Source organism: Sciurus carolinensis, chromosome 12 (assembly GCF_902686445.1).
Source record: "Sciurus carolinensis chromosome 12, mSciCar1.2, whole genome shotgun sequence".
Taxonomy (NCBI): Eukaryota; Metazoa; Chordata; class Mammalia; order Rodentia; family Sciuridae; genus Sciurus; species Sciurus carolinensis.
The window spans coordinates 104,321,509-104,342,931 of NC_062224.1; the positions used below are offsets into that span (position 1 = coordinate 104,321,509).

Consider the following 21,423-nt stretch of genomic DNA (forward strand, 5'->3'; position numbering starts at 1 on the left):
CTCCCAGGGTTCTGAGCTTCCTGGACTAGACCTGACCACATGGTTGGGGGCTGTGGAAGCCAGGTGAACTCCAGATCATAATTATAACCATGCCAACTGTTTCTGGAACATCCATTGATTCACAGACACTGCCTGAGGGCCCAGAGGTCAGCGCTGGGCTTCACAGTAGACCAAACAGTGAATTCACTCCTTTCATGTCAGGGGAGTCAGTCAACTACATGGGGTGAGGGACACAGGTGCCAGGTATCTCTCTTGGACTGTGTGGGGAAAGCAACCTTTCTGAGGAGGGACCTAAGATCTGAATGACAAGAAGGAACCAATCCTGTTATGATCCAGAGGAGGAACACAGACAGAACACAGGGCCAGGCAGAGACATAAGCAGGCAAAGGGCTGGCCTGAAAGAAGCCCAGTGGGTGGGAGCATAGGGAACAGAGAGAATGGCAGAGAAGGGACAGGGAGCCTGGCACGGAGGATCGGCAGGCATTCGTAAGCCAGGAAAAGGGTTCGGATTGTACTCTGAGTGCAAAGGAAAACTGTGCATTTTTTTAAAGTCCTTATGTGCCATGTGAATAGACACAGTCCCCGATTCCAGAGAAACAATGATGCAAGGGGAGAGGCCAGTTAGGCCACTGCCGTGGTCTGAGTGACAGCAGTTTAGAGATGACTGGCAGCAGTGAGGAGGGAGACGTGTCTGCACTCGGGATATGTTTGGGAGATAGTGTTGACAGAACTGGCCAGAAGCGAGGGAAAGGGAAACAGAGAAGTAAAAGACAATGAGAATATTTGGCTGGGGCAACTGGACAGATGGTGGTGCCACCTCTTTGAGACAGAGAGAAATTCGGGAGCTGAGTTGCATCGGGAGGGGTGAAGACTTCCCTTCTAGCCGCCCTGAGGCTAACATGCTGGACAGTGCAGACAGACCAGGCGAGCCTTTGGCTACAAGAGTGAGGGGCCTTAGGAAATCTGCACTTGCGAGTCCCCTGCAAATATGTGGACATGGCCAACATCACCCTGGGAGACTGCCCACAGAGAAGCAGCCCAGAACAACCCTGAGACTCACCAACTAGTCTATGGATCCTGTAAATGTGCTTGAAAGTGACATCGAGCTTGCAGGATGGCCACGAAATCCCACCTGCTCTCTAAAATCAGAGGTGACAACCTGCCCACAGTCCCACAGTTGACAAGGAGCATTGCAGGAATTCAGGTATGAATTGAGTTCTAGCATGTACCTGGTGCTGTACTGGGCACTCCCAGGGACTCCAAAGTGGGGAGCAGGCCTACCTGGAAGCAGCACAGGCTTCGGAGTCGGAGGACATGGTGCGGGTCCTCTGTGTTACCCAGCAGGAAACGCAACCTCGTTAAGCCTGAATTTCCCAATGTGTAAAATAACATTTTGTGGGGTTTTTTTTTTTGTTTGTTTGTTTGTTTTTTTAAACATCTATGAAGTGTTTATTATGTGCTGGGCACTGTGCTAAGTGACTGAGACACCACGGAGAGCAGACAGACCTCTGCTTACAGTCTAGTGGGGCACACAGACACATAAACAGGCAATTACAATACAGTGTGATAAGTACTATGATTATGGAAATACGCTTCCCTCTGTATAGAGTAAGTCATACCAACCTACGCAGACTTTAAAGTTACACATAATTTCCTTTCTTCCAAACCTATATGTAATAATAGTCCCTTATGAAATGTTTCTGTACTTTCTAATAGTACCTATTATTTTCGTTAGTATAAATGATACATGCGAAGCACCTAGCATGTAGCCAGTGCTCCGTCAATGGTGACAGGCATCGTTAAGACAGTCTTTGGATCCAGCATCATCTCTAACTTTGGGGCTCACGTTTCTATTAATCAGGAGTAATAACAGTGAGTTCATAGCGTCATCCTGAGGGTCAGATGAGATCGTAAATATGAAAACATTTTGTAAGCTGGAGGGAATCAAAATACTTTGTTAGTAAAACATGATTTCATGCTCACTTACAAAAGTGACAAACCTTAGTAGACGAGAAACACTTGTTATTAACCAAGAGGTCCTCATAACCCACAGGCTGGGCCTGAGCAGACCTTCTCATAGGTTCTTTGGAATAAGAATATTTGCTTCCTCTGATGGCAGATGAAGCAGTCATCTGTAGAAAGCATCTAAGAACTTTCCATGGGAAAATGGAGACCCTCACGTGAGGTCTCCTGCCCTCCCAAGTCCTTCCCTTCCCACACTCACTCACTCAGCTGTTGGCAAAGGGGTGTAGGAAACCCCAGGTTGGTTTCCAGTTGGCTTCATGCACCAGCAGAATTGACTTGGTGCCAGGGAGGCAGGACTTGGAAAACTGGTGGTGTCCCATAAGCCTTTGGCTGTGTGGTGGTGGACAGGGCCTGGGGGGAGAGGAAGCTACAGGAGGAGCCAGGAGGTGGCAGGGAAGACTTCGCGACTTCCTATGGCAGCAAACCCGTGCCCCTCAGAGAGGACCAGGAGGCTCCTGTCTATGGAACCTGAGTGAGGAGAAACCAGGAAGCAGGAGACGGGGGTTCTGAGCAGCCCTGAGGGGTGCAGAGAACTGCTGATCATTCAGCTGGAGGCCCTGGGCAGTCAGCAACCTGTACGACCACACGGCTGACCCCGGGAGCTCAGCAGCCTCCCTCCCCAGAAGCGCCTGGCTGGAATGGCTAGGGATTCCCCTCAGTGTGTGATTTCATCCTTCCTTCAGGAAATAGTGTGAGCCCCACATTCCAGGCACGGCTCCACACCGGGGAGATAAGACAAAGTTCCAGTTTTCCAGAAATGTACGCTCCAGGGCAAAATGTGCCTGCCTGTGTGTGTCACAGGGAAAATATGGGCCAGTCCATACTTTGGTGTTGGACGTGTTACACTGGAGACACCTATGGACATGCAAGGGAAGGTGCTACATAAGCAGGCGGTAGCTCATTCAGGGAAGGAGACTTGGCTGGAGATACGCAATTGGGAGTTAGCAGTATTGAAGGTACCGAAGGTCTGGCACTGCGTGAGCTCACTAGCAAGTAAGTGCTGGAGAGAAGAGAACAGGCCCTGGGCCCTCCAATGGTCAGGACTGGCAAAAGGGATGGAAGGGCATTGGCAAGGTAGGAGGAGAACCAAGAGGGCATCCTGACAGCCAGGTGAAAAAGGATTAAGAGAAAGGGGGGGTGAGCAAATGCTGCGGCCGCTGCCACCACTGGGGTCAGAGAAATGAACCTGGAGAATCGTCAATTGGATTGGGCACTGGGGAGACCAATGTCACCATGACAAGTGCCATTTATTTGTCTGGGACAAAGCCCTGATTGGAATGAGTTCCGAAGGGAATTGTAAAAGAAAATTGGAGACAGAGAGACTAGGCAAGAGGGCTCACCTTGCTCCACGCGGGCACCAGACATCTACATGGAGCTCAATGAGTGATCAGCCACAGTCGCAGGAGGAAAGACCTAGAATAGGGGCCCGGAGGCAGCAGGTGGTCAAGGCGGCAGTGGGAGCTGGTGCGTGCCTCTCCTGATGGCTGCTGCTTTCCAGTGAAGCAGGAAAGCGACGGCAGTCTCATGCTCCGAGTGGGCTGGCAGCAGTTGGTGCAGTTTGAGAATTAAGGGAAAACTGTGTGAAATAACCTCTAGAAGAGGGTGGGAGGGAACGGAAAACGGCACATAGTAGGATTGGAGGGCAGGACCAGGGCTGAGTGAAGGTGGTGGCCATCAGTTGACTGTGAGGCTTGCTCGCTGGCCTTGCTGCAAGCTTTTCCAGAGCCATGTCCAGCTGCCTGGGTGCACATGCAGCACAGGGGCAAGGCCAGGTGGATTTAAGCAGAGTTGGAGGTTTTTCAGACCCCAGTGAAGCAACAGAGGGATAAGGAAGTCAAGGCTGAAAACAAGGAAGCAACGGTGAAGGGTGACGTAGAGAAGTCAAGTGAGGAGGCTTCGGCAATCAACCTTGGCTCTGCCTGAGAAGCTGGTAGGAGAAAGAATGGACAGGGAAGGAGATCAGATCTCAGCTGAAAGGTCACCATTTTCCTCTGGAGAATATGTTGGTGCTTACAATGGAATTCATATGATAAGATGGAGAGTGAGGCATGGTTGAGGGAGTAGTGGTGGAAAAGAGACAGGATGGCTGTCTTGTAGAAGCAGCGAGGCTAAGGATCCTTGGGAATCAAATGCTGTCCAGCTGGAGATGCCGAGGTCTCTGAATCAACTACAGGGATGATGACCCTGAACTGGACAGAGAAGGGCTGGTGGTCAGCCAGTGGGGTCTTGAGACTGAGTCACAGAGCAGCGTGGACCAGAGATGTGAGTCTCAGCAGGAGGCAAGAACCTTCTGTCACTGGACAGAAGAGGTTAAGGAACAAAGAGGCCAGGGTACAGGAAGGATCACCCACGTGGATATTGAAATCACCAAGAACCCACTGCAGGTGAGGAGCTGGAAGGAGGCCATGAACCAAATGCTAAAATCTTCCTGGCAGCAAGGAAGTGGCCAGGAGTCTACGGACGGCAGCAACCAGCAGCAGCACCTGGCATTGTCTGATGACATGAGCTCCAGAACTGGCAATTTGGGGACCCAGCTTCCAGGCTCAAGAGTACCAGGTGTCACAGTGTGGTTACACATGGGGCGGCTGCGAACTGAGCAGTGTTCCTGGGGACAGGAGAGTTCCAGTGAGAACAAGGAAGTGAAGGGAATGTCCGGAGCCAGTGAGAGGTGTTAGAGGACTTTTCTGATGGTGGAACCTGAGTTCCAGAAGGTGAGACATTAGGGTTTAGAGAACTGGGGTAGGCGGGGTGCAGATTAAGGCACGTACAGGGTCATAAAAGGAGGGGGTCTGGGTGCCCCTGGGGAGAGCCATGATGGTGTTAATCATGGAGGTCCCCAAGCCAACCACAGTGATGAGGCTGCAGTCAGGGGCAGAGTGGGTGAGGTAACACCACTGTCCTCACTTCCCATTGTGTCGTCCACCCACTCCAACTGGGCTTCTGACCCCATCGCCCTACTGAAATTGCTCCCATTAAGGTCCTCTCTCTGTGGCTCAAACCAATGATCGCTTCAAAACCCTCGTCTCATTTCAACTCTCATCAGCATCCTGCACAATAATGACTTCCTTCCAAGCAGACGCTTCTTTTCACTTCTTTGTCCCTAGACTCTCCGGGTTTCCTCTTCTCCACTGACCACTCCTCCTTGCCACCTTTGTGGGCTCTTCCTTCACTGCTATATTCCTATAGGTTGACATGACCCAAGGCCATTGGTGTGTCTTTCCCTGTTTTGCCTTCTTAAGGATCTGGTCATGTGAAAGCAATTTCCTGAATGTTCCCTCCTCCCAGGAGGCAGCTGGTACTAGACCTTGCAATACTCCAATTAGGAAAAGTTGACCTCAGTGAGACATGAAAGTTATTCACACACTGCCAGTCATGGTGAAGCTGGTTTTTCATTGAGAATTGTAGGGATTCTAGGACTAGGCCATATAACAGGCATTGGGTGGCATGAACAGTTCAAAGTCCTATTAGGAACATAAAAGAGAAGCAGAACATTCAGGTATTTCTGAATATGAAGAAATACCAACTATCAGAGCTGCATGGTACTCAAATGGCCTCCTTCTTCCTCCTACTCATTTTTCAGGCCACACTGAAGTGTGGCTTCAAGGTCACACCAGCAATTAGGTCACCTTGAGAATTAGTCCCAAGTCTCTCATACCTCAATGGGTTGTGGAATAGAAAGAAAGGCACTGTGCACTCATGGTTAAAATTGTGGCTTCTAGAATCAGACTGCCAGGCCTCAGATCACTAACCAGTATCAAGTCACAGTAGCAACGCAGAGATTATTGAACCATGAGAAAGTCATTTAACTTCACTGTGTCTCATTGGATAAATGTGATCATAATTGTACCTACTTCACTGTTACAGTGAGGATTGACATGAATTAATACATGCAAGTTACTTAGAATGTTGCCCAGCACTTAAAGAGAGTCATATATGAGGCTCTCAAGTCTAAACATGCCAAAAGATGAACAATCCAGAGGTTGGTTGGATCCTGGCTGCACCCAACTGAATCCCAGGGCCTGACACACATTAGGGTTTGTGGAATGAATGCATGAACTAACCAACGCGAATGTCCATGTGCAACAGCAGAAAATCTACCCCTATTCACACCATCCATGACCCCAGGGAAAACAAGCAGGTAGATTCCACCATGATGACCTCTATTAAAAAGCCCCTGAGACTCATCTCTTTACATTTGATGACATCTTAACAACTCAGCAATCCAAGGCAAGAGAAGATAAAGACAGACCACAGGACATGAAAACATGCATAATAAACTGTCATCTGAAAAAATAAACAAGTCCTTACGAGGAGTATAACCTGGAATAATTGAGAATTAAATTAAATACCATCTTCCTTTACATTTTGACTCCTAGAAATAAAATCCTAAATTCTCAAGAGGTATGAATTAAAGTCAACCTAAGACAGAAACCCTTTTCCTCTACACAAAAAGAGCAGAGATAAAGCCATGAGTGGCCACAAATCTCGGTCAACCTCTTCCATCCACAGGAGACTTGCCCCCAGATGTAATCTTGGTTGGAGCATGGTATGGGAAAGGGCAGGGTTAGCTGCAGTTCCTGAAGGAAAGAGGAGATAGATGATTGACGTCTTGAAGGATTCTTCATGTTTTACAGGGATGCTCAGAATATGAAACAGACTCCAATTCTTCCTCCCTGGGATCTTAGTAAAACAGGTGAGCAGGGGTGGGGGCGGGAGACAACCTTGCTTCGCCCCCACTTGACCGCGTGGACCTGAGCGACGTTCAGTGAGGCCCCCTGCTGGCAGGAGATGGCCTCAGGACCCCCATTCAGAGGGCCGCAGCCCGGGTCAGTGGACGCGGAGACAATGCTCCTCCGGCCCTCCTTGGCTGCCTCGGGTCTGCCCGGGCCCCCGTCCGCCACCCGACCCCGGCCGTACTCACTCCCACTCCTTGCGCCGGGCCTGCGGGGTGCTCTGCATCTTGTGCGCCTCGTGGGCCTTGATGATGTCGCGCTGCTCGATGAGGCCCCCGCGCCGCCGCTTCATGACCTCTGGGCTCACAGGCAGGAAGGGGCTGGAGCCGCCCTCCCAGCCCGGGCCCTCGCCCTCCTGCACCGGGAAGAAGTTGTCGAAGCCCGCGACTGTGCGTGGGGAGGCGGGCAGCATGCCCACCTCGTCCGAGGCGTCGGCCTCCAGCAGGGCACACTGCTGGGGCCTCCATGCCTCCTCCTCAGGCAGGGCCAGGATGTGGCGCCGGCGGCCGGTGGCCCGGGGCTCAGGGCTCCCGCCCACAGCCGGGCACAGGGCGGGCTCTGGCAGCCTTCGGCCTGGGCTCAGTCCACGCATCTCGGGCACCATCACAGAACATTGCTCTGCCAGGGGAAGGGCGGGCAGAGACAAAGGGTGGGGAGGAGAAGGTGGGGAAGGGTCATGGGCACAGGGAAATAGAGAAGAAAAAGAGGTTAATGGCATTGTCCTCTGAGAACCATGCTGGCTTGCTTGGTGCTACATAGCAAGCCTGGCCAAGACACGGGCACACAGTGGGAGCTCAATAGATGTTGAAACCAGGAGCAGCCACTGTGGACCAGTCTGGATAGCAGCTGCTGGGTAGAGTTTAAGCAAAGTAGCCTTGGTTCTTACCATGAACTTCACAGTCCAATGCAGAAGAGAGAAGCTAAAGCAACAGTTACAGATGCTCCCCAGCTTTTCATGGGGCCACCTCCCAATGAACCCATCATAGGTTGGACATATCAAAGTCAAAAATGTAATTACCATGCTGAACACACCAAACATCCATACTGCACAGGGCAGACCTGGGGGTCACAGGGCTGCCTGGGAGCCATGACTCAGCTCACTGCTACTGCCCAGAATCACAGAGAAGATGGCCCCAAACACCAACAGCCAGGAAAAGAGCAAACCTGAAGTCCAGTAATGTATGTAGCTCTCACACCATCACAAAATCAAAAAAACCCATCGTCAGTGGGGGCCCATCTCCATGTGTGATTGATAATAAGGGTTTCAGGGCACTCCCATAAGGAGAGGTGTCTCCACAGGCCATTCATCTCGGGTGGACGGTCATTTGGCTACTCTCTTGCCATTTGAATGAGAGAATCTTTCCACCCTGCTTCCCAGTATCCCAACTCCACCATCTGCTGGCCTGACCCCCACTCCCTCTCTCCAGCAGGGCCAGCAGCAAGGTAGGCTCTTCTTGAGAACTGAGTCCTATAGGTTCCTTCCTCTTTTCCTAATGCATGCATCCTCCTCAGAATCTCCTGCTGGCTCCCCACAGCCTTGTTCTTGTTTCCATGCTGAGGAGGATATGGCCAGATTCACCTCTGAAAGAGGTTCTCATCCAGTTGGTGTTGACTGACAGCTTACCAGGTGCCAGGCCCAGGGCAGACCATACTGTCCTGGGAAGACCAGAAAGCACATCGATTCTGACAACATAGCATGATGTACTATGATTGAGGTAAACCTGAGAGCTATCGGGGCTTATCAGAGGGGCACCTCACCCATCTGGGCATGGTCAGGAGGGTTTTGTGGATGAAAGGAAGTTTAACCAAGCTTTCTAGGTGAGGAATGGGAGAAGGTAGTAGGTAAAAGGAAGAACACATGCAGAAACAAAGGGAACCCAGGGATCCACAAAGTTCCCATTTCAAGCCTGAAGTCTTGGGAACAGTCCTTCCGGTTTAAAAGGACATCAGATTATCAGTTTTTCAAGATATCTGCTTACCGTCTTCCTTCCAGCCAGGACCCAATCCTGAATTTTCAACTCCCCACCCCTCACACTCCCAACCAACCACACCCCTAGTGACCACAAGTAGCACACACACGTCTCCTTGGGTCTAAGTGCCAAGTGCTCTACATGTTCAGAGAAGCCCTGGCATCCAACTCCATCCAACACTCCATGAGCCCCCTCTTCCGGCTGGACACTGTGCTGGGTTCCTGAGGACACACCTTCCCAGAATGCTGCCCGCCATGGCGGCCCCTGCCTTCCCTGACGTGGACCGCAAATCACAATGCAAATCACAAAAACAAAAGCAAGACAATGGTCAGGAATCTTAATGACCTAATCATAGCATTTATAGATGAGGAAGCTGAGGTCCAGAGAGTAGAGAACCTTGCCCAGGGTCACGGTGCCAATGGAAGTCAGAGCTAGAAAAAAATCAGGCTTGGAGTCTGAGCCCATCATTTTTTCCCACTATATTGATCACCCACTGCCTCCCCTCCCCCAGTCATGACACTAAGGTAGCTAATATAAAAGAAAGACTGATGACAATGTATATGTGGTAAAGCCTCAGACCCTGAAGTCAATAGACCCTGACTTCCCTGGAGGGGGTCCCTATGGCATCTTCTTCATCTGTCTCCTCCCCCTTTTCCAGCATCTGGACTGGTCATTTCCACCTGGCCATGGCACAGCCCAAGTCCTCTGTGGCGCTGAGCTAGAGGCTCCTGGGCAAGCTGTTCAGTCTTCAGGTCGCCAAGACTGGGTCAAAGGAACAGGGAATGGGAAGGTAAAATCTCCAGGCTGAGCTCAATAGGGAGGAGAAATAAAGGAGAAAATATATTCTAAATCCTGCCAAGAGTTGGGTGGCTCCCTAGAAAGAGTGATTCATGTTCCTCACGTTGTCATTCTGTCTCAACTGCACTTGATGGGTTTTAAATTTATCCTTCATTCCTACGATGTTTAAATGTCTCTCCCCCACCACACACATGCGCGCGCCCCTCCCCTGGCGGCTCCCACTCCTCCCCAGGCTTCAGCAGCTCCAGCATCTCCAAGTATTCTTGGACTCCGTGGTCTTCAGCCTCCTCCCCCTCCTGCCCCTTGCAGCAAAGGCTCCTGGGCCACCCGCTCTCACCAGGCCACCAGGATCTGGCTCCTGATCTTGTTTCCTGGCCTACCCACCCACTCTTTCTCCTTACTGGATTTCCCCTTCACAGACACTTTGCCAAAATTACAGCAGCAATAATATGCACTGTGGAGCTCCGGCTTCAACAGAATCAATTTTACGAATATCAAAACATGAAATTATCTCATCTTTCCTTTAAGAATTCCTGTTAAACAACCCTTCTATTATTGATAGAAATGTTCATCAGGGGAATCTGTCACCCCCACCGCTTGCCAAGCCGGCCAGCGCCCAGGTCTGCTGTCGTCAAGCATCAGACCAGTGTACATCTTCCATGGAAGGGCACTGGAATGGTCCCTCTTCCTCCCAACCTCCGAATTCTGGCATTCCTTAAATTTCTTGAGATCAAAGATGTGTCTTGTCTAATCTGTCTATGTCCAGCACCTGATACTGAATAGCAACACAGAAAAGGTGCCCAGGTGGTCATTAGTGTTGTTTGCCAAATATTCTGGTTATCCCCCTACCCTGGGCACATAGTAGGATGCACTTCCTGGCCTCCTATGGCAGGGCAGGGGATGCGACAGTTCTGACCTGAGTTGTGAGTAGCAGTCATAACATTTCACTTTAAGGCTAAGCATTTAAATGCCAGTTCAGGTCTCTCTAGAGCAGGGCTTGGCAAACCCTCCCTGTAGAGGCCAGACAGGAACTTTCTGAGGCTCTCAGGCCATACAGCCCGTGTTGCCATGACCTGATCTTGCTGCAGTCCAGGGATAGGAAGATGAAAGGGCAGGACTGTGTTCTGAGAAATCCTTCAAGTGTTGTACACTCTGGTTTTTCAGCTGCTTCTCCTGGACCCCGTCATTCAGTCTGCATCCACGAAGGCAAGTTCTACTGAGTCCTAGGTGTACATAGGGAATAGAGATCCAGAAAACAGACTCTGGGGTGGACAGACGTGTGTGGGGCTTCCTGAGAGCCTGGCTGCTGCCCTGCAGCCCTCACCCCCACTCCCTGATAGAAGGAGAACAGGCCCTGCTGCCCGAGAGGCCAGCCGGAGAAGGGGCAGAAGAGAGCTCCCAGGGCACCTGTGCTCCCCTACCCTCGCTCTCCTCCCTCCTCTCTTTTTATTCCTTTTTGCCAAGTTTGGCTAATGGGCAGGGATGTGGCTGTAAATTATGGGGATCCCGAGGAGGAAGGGGGCTTTGTGCAACTCAGAAGCCCTAGGTAACCTCCTCCCTTGCCTGCAAAGGCACAATGAGGGCCAGCTAGGGCTTCCTCCTCCAGCCACAGCCAAGCACCCTGCACTGTCAAAGACACCGAGCCAGTGGCAGGACCCCGGCCTGCCCTGAACCCATCTCCCCTGACCCTCCCAGAGTCAAAGTCAAGATCCTCATCCACACAGGAGTACTGTGTCCTTTACACCATCTTTCCCTTTATATCCCATCAAGAGTTCTAATCTGTCTTCATCTATCTGAATGCTTGAGAAGTAATGGCCCCTGCACCACCCCCTTGGTTTACCTGTGCCTCTCAGGCCCTGCGGGTCAGACCACCAGGTTGATGCCATTCATCTGGCTCTCCCTGGGTTCATGCCTGTGCCAACCCCACCCCTCTAGTTCCCACAACTGGTTTTCCAATTCTTCCAGACCATGTGCACCTTCCAGCCGCCTTGTAAGCAATGCACATACCAGGGAGTCAAGGCAGCCTGTGCTGTGGGGAATTTAATGTCTCCACACCCTGCAAGTGTTGAGTTCTGCAAGGAGGGAAAGCATCTCCATTGCATATCCACATGAATCCTGGGCCAGGAGCCAGTGGACAGAAAGGGACTGATGGGCACTATAAGGTGACAATAAGCTCACAAGGGTCCCCAAGACAGTCCTGACCTAACCTGGCTTGTTTCCCTATCTACTCTAAGCAGGAAGAAGACAGAGGGGGCCTCAATTCCCAACTCTTAGAAGTTAAGAATCACAGAGAAAAGCAGTTTTAAGATCTGAAATGACACAACTGAGATAGCATGCTGAATTCTTTTCTACAAGTGATTCTCATGAGAAGAGAACTGCTATGGTTAGTGGGTTTCTTGCCTAGCAAAAAGGATGGCAGGAAATGACCCTACTCACTGTCCTCACCTACCTGCCAAATAAGCTTACTACCTGACCACAAAAGGAAGAGCGAAACCTGGAGATAATTTTCACTCGCCGTGCCTCCCTGAGGCCATGGATCTCGATCCATAGCATACACCACAACCATCCACATCACTGGTTTAAAATACAATTGTTGGACCTCTCTCCAGAGATTCCTATATGGATCTTGGATTGGCTCAGGAATCCACTTGCCCCTACCCCAGGGGCACTCTACCACTGAGCCACATCCCCAGCCCTTTTTATTTTTTTATTATGAAATGGGACTGGCAAATTGTTGAGGCTGGCCTTGAACTTGCAATCCTCCAGCCTCAGCCTCCCCAGTAGATGGGGATATTGGTGTATACCACAGCACCCAGCAGAAATCTGCATTTTCAAGTCACTCCTTCCTGGAAATCACGTCTTGAAACACTGTCCTGTAAACATCCTGTCATCATCCTCTGAGGTTGAGCTAAGTTGGTAGGAGGTGTTGTCCTAGATGAATGGGATGCTAAAAGCCTCTCCAACAGTGTCCCTCTCCACCATTCTCAGTCTATACCATGAAATGAACTTACCAAAACACATCTCAGGGGTGCCTTGACCCACCCCCACCCCCACCCCCGTAAAGCTCCATTCTACCTTGGACTGGCAGCAGCTTTAGCCCACCTGACATTCCTCTCCGTATCCCATGTTGTTATGGTGACTGTTCAGGATGGGCTAATGTCCAACAGCAATTTGACAGGCTGGTGCATTTTGAATATAAACCAACACCCAAAGAAAACGCTCTGTTTCAAATCTGGAGTGTTTCCTAAGTCCACTTCCATCCCTGTGGAGGGCTGAAAGGAATCTGAAATCTCGCATCAGAAGCTCTGGGTTCAGGTTACAGATCTGCCACCTAATCTCAAGATGCCTTCAGCCTTCACTTCTCTAGCTTGGTGTTCTCACCTGCACAATGAGGATAGTGACACACCCTATGCCACAGAGTCTGTGGTGCAAATCAGTTTCCAGGGAAGAACTTGGAGATTCTGAGTTAGGGGAAAATCAGGGGCAGGGGGAACAGGAGGGTTAGGAGCTTGCATTCTTGACTCCCAGCTGCCCTCTCCCCAACTCAGTCCCTGAAAGGTCCATTACATAGCCTTTCATTTCCTCTTCCATAGAATGGTCACTAAGAGCACAAACTTTGGGGCGGGGGATGTAGCTCACTGGAAGAGCACTTGCCTAGCATGTGCAAGGCCCTGGGTTCAATTCCCAGAACTGAAAAAAGAGAGTATGTATTATATAACACCCCATGGTATCCCATGAATAGGTAGACTTTTAATGTATCTGTTAAAAATATTTTTTAAAAAAGCAGTAAATACTTCATGAGGTTATTGAAAGAACTAATTATAGAAGCATGTAAAGCAGTACCTGGCACAGAAAAAATGCTCAATAAATATTAGCTACTATTTTTATTATGGAAAATGATTTATGTTTTTATTAGAGTGAATAATGTTAGCAAATAATCTCAAAGTATCTGTGGCTTAATACAATAAAAGTTTAATTCTCTTTAATGTCACTGTCTACTACACATGTTGGCCTGAAAGATGGGAAAGAGAGGCTCTGCTCCACCCAGTCATTCAGGAATCCAGTGCCTTTCATTCTGCTGTCCCCTAAGGAAGGGTTCAGCACTGTTTTTCTTAAAGGGCTAGATAGTAAATATTTTAGGCTGGACAGGCCATGAGACCCGATTAGCAACTCCTCACTCCTTCCCAGTGTGAAAGCAGCCGTCGACAATACTTAAGCAAGTGAGTGTTGCCTGTATTTAATAAAACTGCACAAAACAGACAGCCATCCTGCCAGCACCTGAGCCTTGGGTTCTCAAACTCTTCCACTGAATTTCTTTCTCTCCAGTTGGGAGACAAAGAAAAAGAAAAAGCACCTGGAGGATCTTTCAAGAGATAGGAAGCAAGGCCTGGAAGTGGGGTAAATCACATCTCCCATATTCATTCCATCAGAACTCAGTCACCTGGCTCTGCTTAACTGCAGGACAGCAGAAATACAGTTTGCCCGTGTGCCAAGAGGGAAGAAAACCAATAGGGAAAAGCACTTGCCAACTCAGTGACACTATTTCTAACTGTACTGTGATACAACCACAAAAACAGATACTTGCAAACATCAAATACACTGACTATTGGCCAACCTGACAAAGGAGAAGGGATTACAGGTTGAGTATCTCTTTTCTAAAATGCTTGGGTACAGAAGTTTTGGATATCAGATTTTTTCAGATTTTGGAATATATATGCATACATGATGAGGTGTCTTAGGAATGGGACCCACGTGTAAACATAAAGTTATTTATGTTTACATATGTACATATACCTTATACACAATCTTTAGGTAATTTTATACAATATTTTTAATAATTTTGTGCATGAAACAAAGTTTAATGGTATGTAAGTTTCCATTTTGACATTAGCACTCAAAATGTTTTGAATTTTGGAGCATTTTGAGCTTCAGATTTTCAGATTAGGGATATTCAACCTGTAATCAATTGCTAAAACTTGCTACATTCTAATATATAATAGACAAGCAGGCGTTTTTAACATAATAAAATGGAGAAATTGCTGGGCATGATGGCTCATGCCTGTAACCCCAGCAGCTCAGGAGGCTGAGGCAGGAGGATCTCGAGTTCAAAGCCAGCCTCAGTAATGTTGTAAACAACTCAGTGAGACTCTGTCTCTAAATAAAATACAAAATAGGGCTGGGGATGTAGCTCAGTGGTCAAGCACCCCTGAGTTCAATTCTCAGTACCCCCCCACAAAAAAAAAAAAAAAAAAAAAAAACAGAAATTCTAAATAGTGTGATAATCGACCAATACACTAAAGGAGCCTGATGATTTGAAAAACAAGACCTCCAAAGCTTTAAGTGTTGGTGGGTCCTAACCAGTTAAAAGCAGACTCACATCACAGACCTATCTACCTCTGCAGTCTCTGATGGGTGACTAACTCTCTCCACTTGCCCTTGGGCTATATGGAGGCAGAGACCGCATCTGCTGTACTCACCCTTGTACCAGGAGCACCCAGAACTTTAGGCATTCAGTAAAGATTTATAAAAGGAAAACATGAAGGGAGGAGAGAAGGGAAGAAATAAAGGGAGCAAGGCAGGAAGATGTTTTGCAGTACCCCGCGTTATACCCCTGCCGTGGTGGTAAATGAGTCGGTGTCTGTGGCAATCCTTACAACTGCACCTGACTGGAAAGAAGTAGTTTTAGGACCTTTATTTACAATTTTCCAATTTGCTTGGATATTAACCTTTTGCTTTAAAAGACACTTCTTAGAACCACTGCAGGACCTTCCTGAGTTAGGGAAGGGAAAGGAGACTGATAAGAAGAGGAGAAATTCCACACTGATTTTTACACAGTTGAAATGGACAGCAGATTCTCTCAATAATTACTGAGGACCTGACCATGTGTTGTGGCCCAAGAAAAGCACTAAAAGCTCTTTGTGGACCACTAAAAGCTCTTTATGGCACTACAGTCCAGGAAAAAGCCCATGGGGTAAGGCCAAGCATGGTGACTTTAAAAAAATGGAAAAATAAAAGCTTTCTTAGTACAATTACCTTTTAATATAGACCAAGAATTACTTCTGCAAGAGTATCTTGAGAGCCCTTGAGCATTTGTGACTTTTCAGTATTGGTTACTTCTGGTACTTCTTCCACTTCCCCAGAGGGCCCATCATAAACAGAAAAAGATAAAAAGAGATGAATACTTTTCCAAGGAACTCAAAGGACATGGAAAACTAAGAACATACTACTACTCCCGGGATGGTCTCTGGAGGAAGTCAGTAGGAATCAGGAATGGATATAGCCGGAAAGAAAACCAAACATTACCACTCCTAGGGCTTGCAGAAGCCAAGTAAGGAACTACAGGGGCCTAGCCTGAGACAGAGAGGGGCCAGGGCTAAGACCACAGGCACTCCTGAAAGGTATTTCTTTTGTCCCACAACAACCTCAGAAATCCACAGTGCTGCCAAAACTTCTCCATAGCCTCTTTTCTATCAAAACATTTCTCAAGTGTCAATCCCAGGAGCACAGGGGATCCCAGCTAGTCCCTGATCATGTCCCTCCTGCCCATACAGACCATGATTATTTGAAGTTATTTCCTTAGAGGGGATTTTCATCTAAAGAGGAGCAAGTTACTCCTACAATAAAATTATGGACAGCACTGTTCATACAGGTGGATCAAATCTCCCTGAAAAGGCTCAGAACACCCTCCTGGGCTTTCAAAGGCACCACAGAAGAGCTGCCTCTCACACTGCAGCTCTAAGATCCAAACTGCTGAGGTTTGGATCTTAAATGTCCAAGGACCATGCATTGAGGACTTTGTCCCCAGGTTCTGATGCTATTGGAGGATGGTAGAACCTTTAAGAGGTGGGGCCTAGTGGAAGGAAGTTAGGTCAATAAGAGGCGTGCCCTTGCTCTTGAAGGGGATATTGGATGCCTGGTCCCTTCCTCGTGTTCTTTCACTTCCCAGTCACCATGAGGTGAGCAGCTGCCTCTGTATGCCCTCCTGCCATGTTGTACTGCCTCACCAGAAGCACAAAAGCAATAGGACCAAATAATTATGGACTGAAACCTATAAAACTGAGGCAAAACAAACCTTTCCTCTTTTTAAATTAATTATCTCAGTTACTTTGGTAGAGTAATGCAACCTGATTAACAGAGTTGGGAACACAGTTTGGACTGGGAAAGCCCATCTGAGTTACCACCTAGAGAAACAAATCAAAGCCATGAGCTAGGCATTTGAGGACTCCATATGTGGCCTTCTGGGAGGACAGTGCTAAAAGCCTTCCAGTGCCTTACATGTGAGCGAGCCGTTAGCCCCCAAGATAGTGGCCATCTCTTCTAGATACTGAGCCCTGTCCCATCTGTCAGCCGGGGTGAACCCTCCTGTTCAAGTTCAGATGTCTGACCTTTGTCCAGCCACCTTCTCCTGTGTACTCAAACACAGGTAAGTTACAAAGAAGCCTGCCGACAAGTGGAATACCGGATATTCAGGTGCTGATGGCGGGGAAGAAGGACAGCCCCACCTTCTACAACATAGCTGATCTCTGAAATCCTTCAGAATCTTTTCTTCATCCCACCCTCATCTTGGACCCTCTGACTGTTCATTTTTATATTTTTTTCTTCCTGGTCATTTATTGTATAATTTATCACATAATTACTAGTAGTACTATTGTAATTAGCCTGCTTTTTAAGCCAAAGAATTCACAGAGAACAAAATTTGCATTTCCAGGGATAATATGACCTGAAGGACTTTTTATTCAACAAATGCACATGGTGTATGACGTTGGCAATTCCAGGTATGCCACTCAAACTGTTGTCCCCTGAATCTGTGAAGTATGACATAGGTACTTATAAGATTAGACCAACAATTACAATCAATCTACAGAGTCTGCACAACTCCAATAAGCTAAAAAGGAAGACTGCAGCCAGCACCAGGATCATTCCATTCCCCCAAACATGCATGGCTCTGTAATTTGGGAATGGGTTCTGGCTCCACAGTGGGACATATTTAGACTACGTCAGTCAAGGTCATCCCATCCACTTATCAGTGATTAGTTAAGAAAAGGCACGTGACCCCATGAAGCATGAGGTAACATTTACTGGGGTCTTAAATTCTTTTAACTTTTAAGGGAAGACTTGTAAAAGAAGCAGCCCCTCTCTACCTCTGGACAATGTCCTGCACAATGTGAACCTTGAAACAGCTGCCACCACTCACTCCCAACCTGAGAGTGAAACCACAACACTGAGTGGGGACAGGGTACATTCTGGGCTTGGCACAACAGTCCTGAACCTCCCCAGGCAGTGACAGTCAGTGTCATCAAAGAGTAAGCTCTAGGACTGCCCAGAGAGGTGTGGGGAAAGGTGGGTAGGTGTTACGGTTTGGATGTGAGGTGTACCCTAAGAGCTCACATGTGAGACATTGCACGAAGATTCAGAGGAGAAATGATGAGGCTACAGCCTTAACCCAATCAGTGAATTAATCCCTGATGGCGTTAACTGAGTGGTAATTGGAGACAGGTGGGGTGTGACCAGAGGAAGTGATTCATTGGGAGCGTGACTATGGGGTATATGTTTGTATCTGGAGCATGGAGTCTCTCTCTCTGCTTTCTAATCATCATGTAAGCTGCTTCCCTCCACCACACTCTTCCGCCATGATGTTCTGCCTCACTTCAAGTCCCCAGGGACGGAGCCAGCCTTCTATGGACTAAGACCTCTGAAACTGTGAGCCCTCAGATATACTTTCCCTCCTCTACACTTGTTCTGGTCGTATCCTTTTAGTCAGAGCAGTGAAGAAGTTGACTAAAACAGTAGGTCACCCTTGACACCTTGTGGACATTGGGTGGGACTCGAGTGATAGCCCTCCCCTGGGAAGGAACAAGAAGGAAATGGACATGATAAGTCTTGGGGGCCTTCCCACCTCCTTTCCTGATCCCTCAACTTCCAGGATCTTTCCACTGCCCTCTGGCTTTTTTCAAAGTCCTTATTATCTTCACCATAACCATCTACAAAATTCCCCCATAATTATGGCAATGTTTTAATCCAAAAATTTAGACAACTGACCTGAAAAAAAACATGTTTTTCTGATTTGCAAATTTAAATTGTGTGCCTGTGTGTGTATATATATATATATGAAATGTCTCATCTAGTTACAAAAATTAATGTACTTTTAGTTACATTAACAGATTGCCTTGGTTGAAAATATATAATTATATGAAACTGAGGAGCACCAGAGAGACCAGATCATCGATCAATACACACCCCAAGGATTCATTCTACTTCTCTTCCACTTCTTTTTTCCCAACCCAAACTCAACTCCCCAGGGCAAGGTTCTTTGTTAGAGGTGAAATGAAAATCACTTAGATAAACTGGTGTCCTCTAAGGTGCCAGTATTCCATGGCTGCGTGACAACCAGGCAGTGTGATTCTAAGACACGAGACAAGAAGAGGGGCCTCTGTGATTTGGGTGTAAGGAAGACTTGCCACATTACTGTAGGGCTGCCGCCGCCTCCTACCACACATCTTTCAAGCTTTTTAATCTGATTTTTCCTGTATAAGAATCAGTTATTTTCACAGGGACTAGAAGAATTACAGACAATATGGAAGCTCTGTGGCAAGAAGCCCTCCTTCATCATATATTTGATAAATATAAACTACCTCTTTTTGAGCCAAACACCATCCTGCAGGCTTGCAAAGCCTTTGTAGCTAATCTTCTCAACAGTCACTGAGCTCATTCGAAGTGAATGGAGCCACTCACTCCTGCATCCAATTGTCTATGTGCTTGATACCTTTATAAAGACCACCTAACATATGCCAAGCACAGCACTAGGCACCAGGGCTAAGAACAAATCACTTACCAGATTCTGACAGAACACGGTGATTAGCTCATATGAGAAAAAGAATAAGGTGCTCTGGGAGTCCCTGGGGACTGTGGGGAGTTGGGGAGGCCACCTGAAGAATGGGACATTCAAGCAGAGACCTGCACCTTATGTACGAGGCAGCCAGGCAGAGGGGCTGGGAGCTGGGCTGGAGTAAGATTAAGCAGTGCAGTCAGGTAGCTGTCATTGAGAAGGTGACACCTGAGCATACCTGAAGGCAATCAATGAGTGAGCAATTCAGATATCCAGGAAGAGAGACAAGGATGTGCAAAGGCCCCCATAAGGGAGCATGCCTAGCACAGTCCAATTCTGCTGGAACATGCATAGCAGGAGATGACGTCAGAGACACGAGGTGGGGGTGGGGCAGATCATGGAAGACCTCAGTCTATTGCTGTGAGTGACAAGGGAAGCCATGGGAGAATTTTAACCAGTTATAACACCTTCCTGCCTGGCCGCTGTTTAGGACAGACAAAGGGGAACTGGGAAGAGGCAGGGAGACCACTTGGCAGCTATGCACAATACAGCAAAGTGTGCCTGCTTCCTCTCTGCAACTCTGGGCAGAGACAGACTTGTAAATGACCCTCATCCACAGGAGCTCAAAGTACAGCAAGGTAAAATGGAGACCAGGCAGGACTGGGCAAATGAGACCTGAGGTAGCTACTCCTCAGCTCTGAAGCTCCTGTGTCCACTAAAGGAGAACTTCTGAAGAGGTGTCAGCCTACACCCCTGCCCCCAAAGAGAAGTAATGGAGATCTTGCCAGCAGTCCTGAAGGGCTTTGAGGCTCAGTTAAGGAGGAGACAGGCTTCATATCTGGAGACCCGAGATGGCAAGGCAGGCAGATGCTCCAACGGCTGATGCTATGGGGGAAAGGTACTCATGCCCACAGGTGAGGAAGGCTACTGCGGCCAGGAACAGTCTGAAGCCAGCCCTGGAGGTTCTACCGGCCAGATGCCCTGCTCCAGGCCACATAAGCTACAGGGAGGAAGGAGTAGGAGGCAGACTATTAGTGGACTGTATGTATGATCAAGAGAATGATAAATCACGAGTTAACTAAAAAATCTCTGGCTAGAACTGAGGGAAAATATGAATTTGAAAAAAAAATCAAGTTGTTTTCCACAAATGTGGTGTGGGACTCAGAAATCAAACAAGGTTCTGGAAATAATGAAAGCTAAATTTTCATAAACCAAGTTTTGGTGACTGCAAATTCAAATCTGCTTCACAATAATATATCACTGGAAAGAATGCTCAGATATAACATAGAACCACAGTAGATAAAATTCCAAATTATTTATATCATCAGAGCTAAAATTCACAACTGAAGGTGTTAATGATCCAGGTCTCATTTTAGGGCCTGGTCTATGATTTGTGTACCCTTAATGTGGGTCACCTTAGCTTCATCCTAGGCAATGACACCTGTGTCATGATTTGATGTACTCAGTGTATTTTTACTGCTTTGGGTAGTAAATTCCTCACCAATGACAATCACCTAGCATATCGCCATAAGGCAAACATCTAGCAAGCCACATTTTGGGAAATATTGTCTAGACTGACATGCAGGATCAACATGATGTTAGTCAATCACCTAAGGTATTGCTATAGTGTCCCCCAAAAGTTCATGTGTTGGAACCTTAATTCCTGAATGTAGCAGGGCTGGGAGGTGGAGCCTAGTGGGAGGTGTTTAGGTCATGGAGGCGGAGCCCCTTTTCTGATGGGATCAATTCTTGTAGGACTGGGTTAATTAACATGAGGGAGTGGGTTACCATGAAGTGAGGCAGTGTCCCGGGTTTTGTCTTTCCCACACCTGCTCACTCTTCTGCTTTCCACCATGAGGTGATACAGCATAGGGCCTTCACCAGAAGTCAGGGAGATGCCAGCACCATGTTCTTGGACTTTTCAACCTCCAGTACCATGAGCCAGAATAAACCTGCCTATTCTTTATAAATCACCCAGTCTCTGGCATCCTGATATAGCAACAGAAAACAGACTGAGACAGCTATAAATGCTGAACGTGAGGTAGAGGACACTAAAGATCACCTGAGCTAT

The 21,423-nt window shown here is 48.0% G+C and overlaps 1 protein-coding gene across 1 annotated transcript in view; it reads right to left on the minus strand.

The window, feature by feature from the left end:
• Cacna1e (calcium voltage-gated channel subunit alpha1 E) overlaps nt 1-21,423 on the minus strand; it is a 453,197-nt gene that overhangs the window by 362,745 nt on the left and 69,029 nt on the right. Inside the window, 1 exon segment of the mRNA XM_047520455.1 lies at nt 6,947-7,376. Within this exon segment, the coding sequence (XP_047376411.1) occupies nt 6,947-7,362 (416 nt within the window). The 5' untranslated portion in view covers nt 7,363-7,376.